The following is a 12,744-nucleotide window of genomic DNA, read 5'->3' on the forward strand; positions in this document are numbered from 1 at the left end:
TCAATGGAATCTGATAGAGCAGCTAACAGTTACTACCTTTGGCAATGCGGTACTTCACTAGTCTACACAAAGGTCTCCCAGCTATCTGCCCTAGGCGCTTCTTAGTCGTCTCCTCCAAGTAGCCAATAAGCTAATAAAGCAGACCAAGCGCTGGAAATATTGTACAAGGCAGGCGATATGTTTTGGAGTGAGAAAGAGTACCGATGGAACAAGTCAATGGCCTTCGAGAAGTTGGTATGTGAGAATAGAGATCCTGACCATCAGGGGGCGACGTCTTTCCGGCCGGCAAAGTGGCATCTCTTGCACATGCTCTGAACTCGTTGGCGTAGGCTGGCGGCATGAACAGGATGGTTGGCATGGCAACAGCGTGCCGAGGCAGCTGGGGCATGGAGCAGGAGAACGGGTCGGGGTCGGCAGGAGGTTCGGAGGAGAGCGGCCCGGGGTCGGGTAGGTAGGGCATAGAGTGGTAGATCCCGGGACGGGTCTCTGCATCGTCACTCTCGACCGCAAAACCGGCAGCAAGATTCTGCAAGTAACAGCCAAACACCGAAAGGGAGTCATGTCGCCTCCATCCTCCGAACACTCCACCCCCAACTTGCGCCCTCCAGCTCCCCGCCCACCCCAACTTCCCTCCTCCACCTCCCTACTCACCCACGAACACTCCACCCCCAACTTGCCCCCTCCAGCTCCCCACACACCCCCAACCCCAACCCACTAACTCTTCCAACAACACGATGCTAAATTAAATTAAATATCTTCTGTTTGCACGTAATCTGTATCCCTTCAACTCTGCATATTTATGAGCCTATCTAAAAGCTTCTTAAACACCACTAAGGCAGTTAGATAGATGCTAAATGAGGGACTGAAAATTATGCAGGTAGACTGAAAAATGAAATTGAGATTAAAACCAGATGAACACAGGCTTGAGGGGCCCAGTGGTCTATTCTTGCTTCTAATTATTGTGTTCATATATGAATCAAGAACTTGAAATGGAGTACTTCCTGTTTGAATAGCTAGATACTAATGCCCAAAAATAGGCCACCACATTTAATGTAATACTTTTCTGAACAAGTTCATTAAATATATCAATAGATGTAAAATGTTCTAAGATATCTAGAGGCAGATGTAAAGAGTGTTGAACGTTAACACAGTTTAGGTTACAGATGAATTACACATTTAGATTTCTGCTGATTCCAGATGAATAATGGACCTGTTTGGAGATCGAGCAAAGACAGATCAACCTGAAAGATGGATTAATAGTCTTGACTGACACATTAAGAATTGCTGTTTGGGTAATGTAATGTGGAAGGGTAGCATTGTGGATACTTGTCCCTTTGTCACTAAGAAGCCACAGAGGAAGAGGAAGAATAAATAGAGGAACAAAAATAGTAAATAAAGGTGTACTGTATGAAGGCCTCTCAGCCCATCAGATACATTCAATCTCATAGACTTGTCCTGAAATTCATGGTGCAGTAGGCAGTGGCTACTTGTTGAGGAGGTCTGGCAGGAGTTTAACAATTAGATATGCCCAAACTGGGGAATCAGACTCTTGAGTCTCAAGAAATAAACCTTACCTTAACTGACATTGTTGATAAACTGTGAATGCATTTTTAGCATTTATTTCAACTTCACTTTTGTTTATATAGCTTAATTTTCAAAAGTGGGCAGGCTCACTCAATTCAGTAAAACTCATAATCCACTACCTGAATATTCAGTAATCCGAACAGTTCAGCATTTGCTTCACCATATAATGTTTCCCATGCTCCCTTCCCACTTATTGTGGGCCCAGTTCCCATGATCTCTTTAAACTTTCATTGGTTCACTGGAAAACTTATTATATCTTAAACAATATCGGTCAGTGTGTGATGGATTATTGGAGTTTCATCAAATATGCCCTGAATGTGGTTCATTTCTTTAAAAAAGAAAACAGTGATAAGTGCAGCACACACAAAATGCTGAAGGAACTCGGCAGGCCAGGCAGCATCTAGGAAAAGAGTACAGTCGACATTTCGGGCAGGACCGGGTAATCCACAAAACAATAATAAGTGTTGTTTTTGCTTCTGACAGCTAAGATGGAGTTGTTTAATTGTCTACCATCATTCATGACTAGATGTGTAGGACTGCAGAATGAAAATTGACTAAACACACAAAATCAGAATTAGGTTTATGATCACTGACATATGTCATGAAATTTGTTGTTTTGTAGCAGTGGTACAGTAGAAGACAAAAATGCCATAAGTTGCAATAATAAATAAATATGTAAGGGGTTCTTTTTTTTAATGTCACTGCGTAGTCTAATTAAAATGGCTTCTTTGTTATGTTATAATTGAAAGGGCTTCTTTGTTATGTTAACTGCTGAGAAAGTCCTCCCGCTAGCAGTTTGTTTGAATCACGTTACTGATAAGATGTTATGAACCAATTGGGATAGTTGTTATGTTTTTGGTGTGTCTGTAAGATATTGTATGCACAGGGTTTTGGAGGGAGAAGGTGGGAGAGAGAGACAGAGGATGGACCAGGTACTGTGAGTCCGCTAACGGGGTCGGACCCTGAGAGGAGACAGACTCGTGTGGAGTGTCTGGTCAACCACCGTTGTTGGTCCCAGGTGGCCGGTCGAGGTGGTCCAGGGGTTGAAGAGTGAAGAAGAAGGGTCCTGATCTCCAACTGTTTGTGCACGAAGAGATTGAACTTTGATGAGTGTGGCGCCTTTTATTTTCCTTTTATATTTTATTCTCTATTAATTATATAGTTCCAGTAATATCTATAAACTGTAAATCATTTAATCGTATCTGGTGTATTGTCTGTTATTTGGGCGGGGTGGGGTACATCACACAGCATCCACACAAACTGGTTACCCAGTTTGGCGAGGCCGAGGGCTTTTTCCCTAGACAACAGCAAGCCGAGCGACCCTGAGGCTGGCCAGGGGGGCTACACATACATAAATAATGCAAAAGAGGAATAAGAAGGAAGTGTTCATGGCTTCATAGACCGTTCAGAAATTTAATGGCAGAGGAGATTTAGTTGTTCCTAAAACATTGATGTGGATCTTCATAAGACATAGGAGCAGATTTAGACCATTCATGCCACCAAGTCTGCTATGCCATTCCATCGTAGCTGATTTATTATCCCTCTCAACCCCATTCTCCTGCCTTCTTCTTGTAACCTTTGGCGTCCTGACTAATCAAGAACCTATCAACCTCCGCTTTAAACATACACAATGACTTGGCCCCCACAGCCATCTATGGCAATTAATTCCACAGATTCACTACCCTCTACTAGAGAAATTCCTCCTTATCTCTTCAGTACCTCCTCACAAATGGTAGTAATGAAAAAAGGGCATGTTTCATGTGGTGAGGGTCCTTAATGATGGACGCTGACCTCTGGAGGCACTGCCTTTTAAAGATAACTTCAATGGTGGGATGCTGAAAGAGCTCATAAAGTCAGACAACATCTATGGAAGGAAATAGTCTATATTTCAGGTTGAGACCTTTCATCTGAACTGAAATAAAGAAGGAAGATAGCCTGTATAAAATGGTGGCGGGAAGAGGTGGAGCAAATGCTGGCTGGTGATAGGTGAATCCAGGGAAGGTAGTGGAGGAGAGTGGGAATGCTGCCAGAAGCTGGGAGGTGATAGGCAGAATTGACAAAGAGCTGAAGATGGTGGAATTTGGTAGGAGAAGAAGATCTGATCCATAGGCAGTTACCTCTGTCTAATGCATTTTGTTTATATTATTTGCATGCAAATATGGTCTTGTAATTTCACTAAGTTGATCCTTCTCTCTGAATATATCTGGTTTTGCTCCTGGCATGCCCTCCTTCACTTTTCATTTTTCCATTATGTACTTCTGGTTCTAAGTTTGGATTTAATTGGGAAGGCCTCTTCATTTTCAGTTTTGACTGAAAAACGTGGTTAGGAAAAATCTTGCGGATCTTTTTTTGGATTCATTAGTACATCAAACACTAAATGATTCCCACAGATCTAATGAAGCACACAGAGAGAGATGTGCAAAGGCCGTTAATCTGTAAACCTCTTGATTTTTACAAGCCACTCTCACACAGAGAGTGGTGAATCTGTGGAATTCTCTGCCACAGGAAACAGTTGAGGCCAGTTCATTGGCTATATTTAAGAGGGAGTTAGATATGGCCCTTGTGGCTAAAGGGATCGAGGGTATAAAGAGAAGGCAGGTACAGGGTTCTGAGTTGGATGATCAGCCATGATCGTACTGAATGGCGGTGCAGGCTCGAAGGGCCGAATGGCCCACTCCTGCACCTATTTTCTATGTTTCTATGTTTAGTTAGTACCTCAAGAAAGAATGTATCGACTTGATTTGAAAGCTGATAGATTCTTTATCGAGTTATTACTTTCCAACTTATAATAACGATGTGATCCTATTGATTTCAGAATACTCACCTGAATCAGAGAAGTTGGTACAGATTTCCATGTCGCTGGTTGCTGAGAGAAATCTGCGTGCTAAGGAGCATAGAATGGAAGATATGTGAGTGACAGCTCAGTAGTTAGAATTTATAATAAGCAGAGCTCTGTCTTTACAACTGAATGCTGACACGGTGATAGTAATAATGTGAAGAAATAGTTTATATCATAACTGGATGTTAATTGGCTTTGTTTAATATGCCACCAATGGATTTCAAAAACGCTTAAAGGTTCGCTGATTTGTCTTTGAGTTCAGGACACTGGTATAGTTGCTACCCTTAGCCTCAATAGAAAGGGGAAAAGCTGATCCAGGGGTTTCCTTCCTGCTTGCTGTCCTACAAACTTTACAAAGCAGTTTCTACCTGTCAGCTATGTAGTGGAATTGTGTGCTAGATCTCACATGAAGAATAGCGACTTGAGTCAGGTACTCCAGGACTGCCAACACCCTAGCAAGGGTCAAAGGGACACAAGAGCAAAATAATATGGGGGGCACACTTTTAAGATGATTGGAGGGAAGTATGAGGAGGATGTCAGAGATAGGTGTTGTTTTACACAGAGTGGTAGGTGCATGGAATGTGCTGCCAGGTTTGGTGGTAGAGGCAGATACAATAGAGACATTTAAGATACTCTCAGAGATGGACACGGATGAGTGAAAAATGGAAGGGTTACATGGGAGGAAAGGATTAGATTGATCTTAGAGTAGATTAAAAGGTCAGCACAACATTGTGGGCCAAAGGGCCTGTACTGTGCTGTAATGTTCTATGTTCTAACAAGAGTCTTTCTGAGTTGACAATCTTATTTCAAAATACTGTTGTGGTTTATTGAAAATATTGAGAATAACAGTTTAAATATATCAATATAATGACATGGTCATTTAAAAATTTTTATTCTGAGAGGTTTACAAGGTAAATACTTTTGAATTTAAGTTGCTGCTCAGGCAGGGTCTGTAGAGAATGTTTCCCACATTTTTGGTTTCTATTTCAGATTTCCAACATCTGCCCTTTTTTTCTTGACTTTCATTTGCTGTCATATTTTCTGGTGGGTGGAGACTGGATGTCATTGAAAAGCTTAGCAGCAGGAAACTGTTTTTTACTGTTTGCTAGTAAGGGATCTAATATACAGTATCTTGCACACTCATTCCAGGGGTGACAGTCCAGCATATTAATGAGGGTGCTCAACGAAGATAATATCTTTGGGATGGGACATTAAAATGAAGCCATGTCCGACCTTGCTTGTAGATATAGAATATCTCATGGCAGTGCTTAAATATCTGCTCTGTATTCTGTAAAATATTTATGCCACAACCAGCATCAATAAAATAAGATTGTCTGTTAATTATTCATCTGTTTGGGGTCTTTCTACCCTGGTAGTATTGAGGCTATGTAGCGGACTGATAATCTAGAGTGCAGGACTAATGCTGCAGAGGAACAATATCAGTTCCTGCAACAGCAGTTGGGAAATTTAAATTAAATTAAATTAATAAATCTGAAATTAACCTGGTATCACAAGTGATCATAAGACATAGGAGCAGAATTAGACCATTTGGCACGTTGAGTTTACTCATTCAATCATGGCTAATTTATTACCTCTCTCAACCCCGTTCTCCTTTCTTCTCCCCGTAACCTTTGACATCCTTACTAATCAAGAACGTATCAATCTCCGCCTTAAATGTAACCAATGACTTGGCATTGAATTCCACTGATTCACTACCCTCTAGCTCGAGAAATTCCTCTTCATATCTGTTCTAAAGGGACATCCTTCTAACCTGTGCTATGATCTCTGGTCCTAGACTCTCTCACTTAAGGAAGCACCTTCTCCACTCTATCTAGGTCTTTCAATATCCAGTAAGTTTCAATGAAATCACCCTCTCACTCCTCTAAACTCCAGTGAGTGCAGGCCCAGGGCCATCAAAGCCATCAAACCCTCCTCATACATTAGCCCTTTCATTCCTGGAATCATACTCGTAAGCTTCTTCTGGACCTGCTTCATGATGATGGGACGTGATGACAATGAAGCTGCAGGTATTGTTAAAAGCCATTTGGATATAATGGACTTCAGTGAAGGAAAGTTGCCATCCGTACTTTTCTGTGTCTCCAAACCCGCTTTTCCTAACTGGCTCAGCAAGTCAGTCGGTACAAGGCCGGTTGGTGTGGGAGTTGAATTCTGGCCTGCCAGTGATGTCTGTGTCCCATGAAAGAACAGGCAAGATCAGAAGCCTACATTGCAACAATGACCACCTAAAACGCTTCTCATTTGTTTTGAAGTGTTTGAGTGTTGCTGATGTTAAGGGAGGACTTTTATAAATTCAGTAGCTAAATGTGAGGGTAAACGACATGTACTGATGTAAAAGTAATTTTAGATAAGGTATCAATATTACTATTTTGAAATGTATTCTGTTCAATATCATATGTCAGAAATTACCGCTGAATGAGTTTAGAACTAATGAGTTTGGGTTATCAGTGTTATAATTTGTATAACATGTATTGTTCTGCATATATAGTACTGTGCAAAAGTCATAGGCAGTTTAGATTTTTTATATAAATTTTGTTTTAGATACTTGTTTTTTGTCTTCTGTATTAGTGTGTCAGTAGAAAAGAGCAAATTTTGGATTTCCAAATGTTTATTTTCTAAAAATTAAATGTTACAGAGTAATTTTAGTATTTTATTTAAGGAAGTAACATAATAGACCACATTTCAAATAAAAACATGATGACTTTGTAGGTAACACACATCAAAGTTGCTGGTGAACGTAGCAGGCCAGGCAGCATCTCTAGGAAGGGGTACAGTCGTTGTTTCGAGCCAAGACCCTTCATCAGGACTAACTGAAGGAATAGCTAGTAAGAGATTTGAAAGTGGGAGGGGGAGGGGGAGATACAAAATGATAGGAGAAGACAGGAGGGGGAGGGATGGAGCCAAGAGCTGGACAGTTGATTGGCAAAAGGGATATGAGAGGATAATGGGACAGGAGGTGGAGGGAGAAAGAAAAGGGGGAGGGGGGGAAAACCCAGAGGATGGGCAAGGGGTATAGTGAAAGGGACAGAGGGAGAAAAAGGAGAGAGAGAAAAAGAATGTGTGTATGTAAATAAATAACGGATGGGGTACGAGAGAGAGGTGGGGCATTAGCAGAAGTTTGAGAAGTCAATGTTCATGCCATCAGGTTGGAGGCTACCCAGCCGGAATATAAGGTGTTGTTCCTCCAACCTGAGTGTGGCTTCATCTCTACAGTAGAGGAGGCCGTGGATAGACATAACAGAATGGGAATGGGACGTGGAATTAAAATGTGTGGCCACTGGGAGATCCTGCTTTCTCTGGCGGACAGAGCGTAGGTGTTCAGTGAAATGATCTCCCAGTCTGCGTCAGGTCTCGCCAATATATAGAAGGCCACATCGGGAGCACCGGACGCAGTATATCACCCCAGTCGACTCACAGGTGAAGTGTTGCCTCACCTGGAAGGACTGTCTGGGGCCCTAAATGGTGGTAAGGGAGGAAGTGTAAGGGCATGTGTAGCACTTGTTCTGCTTACAAGGATAAGTACCAGGAGGGAGATCGGTGGGGAGGGATGGGGGGGACAAATGGACAAGGGAGTCGCGTAGGGAGTGATCCCTGCGGAAAGCAGAGGGTTGGGGGGGAGGGAAAGATGTGTTTAGTGGTGGGATCCCGTTGGAGGTGGCGGAAGTTACGGAGAATAATTTGTTGGACCCGGAGGCTGGTGGGGTGGTAGGTGAGGACCAGGGGAACCCTATTCCTAGTGGGGTGGCGGGAGGATGGAGTGAGAGCAGGTGTACGTGAAATGGGGGAGATGCGTTTGAGAGCAGAGTTGATGGTGGAGGAAGGGAAGCCCCTTTCTTTAAAAAAGGACATCTCCCTCGTCCTGGAATGAAAAGCATCATCCTGAGAGCAGATGCGGCGGAGACGGAGGAATTGCGAGAAGGGGATGGCATTTTTGCAAGGGACAGGTTGAGAAGAGAAATAGTCCAGATAGCTGTGAGAGTCAGTGGGCTTATAGTAGATATTAGGTATATAGCTTAGTGTATGATAAAGCAAAGATAACAAACAGGATGCTAATGATCAATGTCATAATGAGTTGAATGAACTAAGCTGATTAACTGAAACATACGGGTGTAGAAGGAATCAAACTGGGTGAAGGACAACCAAACTGAAAGGTGAAGGTGTGGCAGATGTGACAGTTTATCCTTCAAATCATCAATTCTTACACCATGGAAAGAGTGAGCATAGCAACAAGACACAAGGTGGTTGTGGAGGAAAATATTATGAGTTAAAGATTTTGATAGCAAAGGGTTAGTATTAGCTTTTGAGTATGGAAACCAGTTTGCAGCTTTGTTTATTATAGATATGGCCTTGACTTTTAGCAGAGACAGTTCTTAGAATAAATACCTGCAGTTGCTTATCTTGTAAGAACTAGCCTCAAAGATATGAGACAAACTGTTAATACAGAATTGTATACAGGACTGAATTTTTAATATTTGGTGTTGCTATGGATATAGTTCAGCACAAGAGAACTGCATGTGAACTTAGCTTATCTATTGTAATTCACAAGGTTAATTGAACAGCCTTTGCTTTTGCAATCAATTTGTGCATGTATAAAAGGAACAGTATTATTTGGATTCAAAACCCACTGTTAGCTGTTCCACTCCCCATGATATCGTGAATAAAGCTCTCTTTACTTGAATTCCGTGTCTATTTACTTACGATCAACTTTAATCGATTTCCTTAGCAAATTAATTTCCCTAACCGTGCTCATCCTGCATCAGCAAGGTCTCTCCAAAACAGAAATTTTGCAACAGACAGGAGCTTCAAGGTATGTTGTTCAGGCTCTTCTGAAGAAGCACAAAGAAACGGGCGAGATTAAGGACCAGAAGCACAGTGGTCAGGCATGAAAACTGAGTGCAGATGAGCGAGAGATACATTACACTGACGTCCCTTCTAAATCGGAAGAAATCCAGCACTGCTACAGCTCTGAACTCACAGCTCTGTAGCCCAAGTACAACCCTCTACAGTCCACAGAAGTCTTGTCAGAAGTGGTCTTCATTGAAGAGTAGTTGCCAAAAAGCCATTCTTCTGAAGTGAAACAAAGGCAAGAGACTCACCCACGCACAAAAATACAAGGACTGGGGTGCTGAACAGTGGCAGCAAATGCTCTGGACTGGTGAGTCAAAATTTGAAATTTTTGGCTTGAACAGGAGGCAGTTTGTCCATAAAAGAGCTACATGGGTGAGTGTCTGCAGCCAACAGTGAAGCACGGCAGAAGTTCCCTGCAGGTTTGGTGCTGCATTTCTGCAAATGGAGATGGTGATCTGGTCAGAATTAATGGAATCATCAATGCTGAGAAGTACAAGCAGCTTTTCATCCATCACCAAGGTACCGGTGACCCTTGTTTCCATCCAGGGGGTCAGTGTGGACATGGTGGAGGATTACAAATACCCGGGGATACGAATTGACAATAAACTGGACTGGTCAAAGAACACTGAAGCTGTCTACAAGAAGGGTCAGAGCCATCTCTATTTCCTGAGGAGACTGAGGTCCTTTAACATCTGCCGGACGATGCTGAGGATGTTCTACGAGTCTGTGGTGGCCAGTGCTATCATGTTTGCTGTTGTGTGCTGGGGCAGCAGGCTGAGGGTAGCAGACACCAACAGAATCAACAAACTCATTCGTAAGGCCAGTGATGTTGTGGGGATGGAACTGGACTCTCTCACGGTGGTGTCTGAAAAGAGGATGCTGTCCAAGTTGCATGCCATCTTGGACAATGTCTCCCATCCACTACATAATGTACTGGTTGGGCACAGGAGTACATTCAGCCAGAGACTCATTCCACCGAGATGCAACACAGAGCGTCATAGGAAGTCATTCCTGCCTGTGGCCATCAAACTTTACAACTCCTCCCTTGGAGGGTCAGACACCCTGAGCCAATAGGCTGGTTCTGGACTTATTTCCTGGCATAATTTACATATTACTATTTAACTATTTATGGTTTTATTACTATTTATTATTTATGGTGCAACTGTAACGAAAACCAATTTCCCCCAGGATCAATAAAGTATGACTATGACTATGACTATCACGCAATACCATTACGGAGGGGTCTGATTGGCCCCAACTCCATTCTGCAACAGAACAATGACCCCAAACATATGGCCAAGTTCATAAAGAACTATCTTCAGTGAAATGAAGAACAAAGAGTGCAGCAACAGATGGTATGGCCTCCACAGAGCCATGATATCAATATCGTCCAGGCTGTCTGAGATTACCTACAGAAGCAGCCAAAGTCTGCAGAAGAACTGTGGCAAGTTCTCCAAGGTGCTTGGAACAGCCTACCAGCCAATTTTCTTATAAAATTGCACAACAGAGTACCTAAGAGAATTGATGCAGTTTTAAAGGCAAAGAATGTTTGCAGCAAATATTGATTTGATTTGATTGGTCCTGACGAAGGGTCTCGGCCTGAAACGTCGACTGCGCCTCTTCCTATAGATGCTGCTTGGCCTGCTGCGTTCACCAGCAACTTTGATGTATGTTGCTTAAATTTCCAGCATCTGCAGAATTCCTGTTGTTTGATTTGATTTAGTTTTTTTTTACTGTTAACTGCACTTTTTATAGTAAATTGTTTAATATTTAGAAACTTCATTTCATTATTTTTGAAAGCATCTTCGCTTCACAGAATTTTTTTAAACTGTGCTTAAGACTTTTGCACAGTACTGTATCTTAATGAAAATCTATCTTCCCCTTGTTTTTAAGTCTTCCAGTCACTGCCTAGTGTCTTTACAACACCAAAGTCAGTCTTACAAGCCTCCATTTTCAGTTACTTCTCAGTCCTTGGATTTGTTTCCTTCACTTTTTCAGCTTGTGGCATTGGAACTCAATTCCGGTGCTGCTGGTAAGGGGTTTGTACGTTCCCCCCATGATCATGTGCATTTCCTCTGGGTGCTCCCAGTTCCTCCCACAATCCAAAGACATACTGGTTAGTAGGTTAATTGGTCATTGTAAATTGTCCTGTGATTCAGCTAGGGTTAAATAGGTGGGTTGCTGGGCAGTGCGGCTCATTGGACCAGAAGGATCTGTTCCGTACTGTATCTATAAATAAAATATATAAATAAAATCAGGATTATAACTTGTTAAATTAAATGTACGTACTCCATCTGGTGGTGGTTCATAATGCCATCCTAATTTCAAGATACTGTAACAAAATGTGTCTCCAAACATGAGGTGTCTCTGCATTGCTCTAATTTTTGGTGTTAATGAGCCACATTCTCCATACAGGAAAGAAGCTCTGGCAAAGCTAATGACTATTCGATTAGACCGAGAGAATATCAGCACCCTAGGAAATTTTGAGTGCGTGGAAAATGTCTGCAGTCTTTACCTTCAGCAGGTAATTTCTGCTCCCACTGGTGATTTCACTGAATTGATTGAAGAGAAACTGCCCAGTTGTCTTTTGATAGTTCTTTGGGTAAATCACTTGTTGTAAAATTAAGGCTTACACATTGTAAATTTCCAAATTTGTCTCCAGATGGCATAGATATCTCAGCCAGTGAAGTGGTAGTGGTAAAAATATTTTGCCTGAGTACTGTGGGAAAGAAAGGGAACTTTGCCATTTGCCACCCTGATGCTGAAAAGTGATGAAATGGATAGAGTGAGGAGAAGACCAGACTCGACCACAGTGTCCACCTGCAACTCTAACTGTGCTTATACATGAGTGGCAAAGCTCATCCAAAATATTGGTAGATGCATTATGGGCTTCTTTCTATGCACCATAGAACTGCATATCCCAGTTATTAGAGATTAGACACTGCCTGTGGGATTGGGTCTCATGAATCAGAAACAGAGACAAGAAATAAAATATTAGTCGTAGCAAACCATTTTAAGAATGAATGTTAATAAGGGACATTGAGCCTCTCATGTTGAATAAGCAGACTAATGTATGGAGATGCAGTCAGTTACCCAAATAGATTTTAACAGGGGATTGTAGTACAGTAATAACAATGATATCCAAGTTTTCACCTGCAGAAGATGGGACTCTTTTCCCTTCGTTTCTCTATATATTATTTGATCAATCAAATAGACATACAGAAAATGGGAACTTTTACAAGACAAATTTAATAGAATCTTGAAGATAAGCTGGAGTTGTGTATGTGTTAATATTTCCTTTTTAATTCACCTAACTCACAATGAAATCAAATTGTCTTCAAGTTCCAGATATTTAAATTGAAATTAAAACAGAAGACACTGAAAATACATAAAAGGCCAGTCTTAATCTTAAATTTAAAATAAGTTAATATTTTATCCTTAACTCCTCATGTGTA

General features: G+C 41.8%; 1 protein-coding gene across 1 annotated transcript in view; it reads left to right on the plus strand.

Moving 5' to 3' along the window:
- Nucleotides 1–366: 366 nt before the first annotated feature.
- The window catches only part of LOC134340172 (leucine-rich repeat-containing protein 46-like), a 34,730-nt gene continuing 22,352 nt past the window's right edge, over nucleotides 367–12,744 (plus strand). The window contains exons 1-3 of the mRNA XM_063037101.1: nucleotides 367–447; nucleotides 4,400–4,493; nucleotides 11,705–11,813. Of these exons, the coding sequence (XP_062893171.1) occupies nucleotides 387–447; nucleotides 4,400–4,493; nucleotides 11,705–11,813 (264 nt within the window). The 5' untranslated portion in view covers nucleotides 367–386. The remainder of the gene's footprint in view (nucleotides 448–4,399; nucleotides 4,494–11,704; nucleotides 11,814–12,744) is intronic.

The sequence above is a fragment of the Mobula hypostoma genome, chromosome X1 (genome assembly GCF_963921235.1).
Source record: "Mobula hypostoma chromosome X1, sMobHyp1.1, whole genome shotgun sequence".
NCBI classification, from domain to species: Eukaryota; Metazoa; Chordata; class Chondrichthyes; order Myliobatiformes; family Myliobatidae; genus Mobula; species Mobula hypostoma.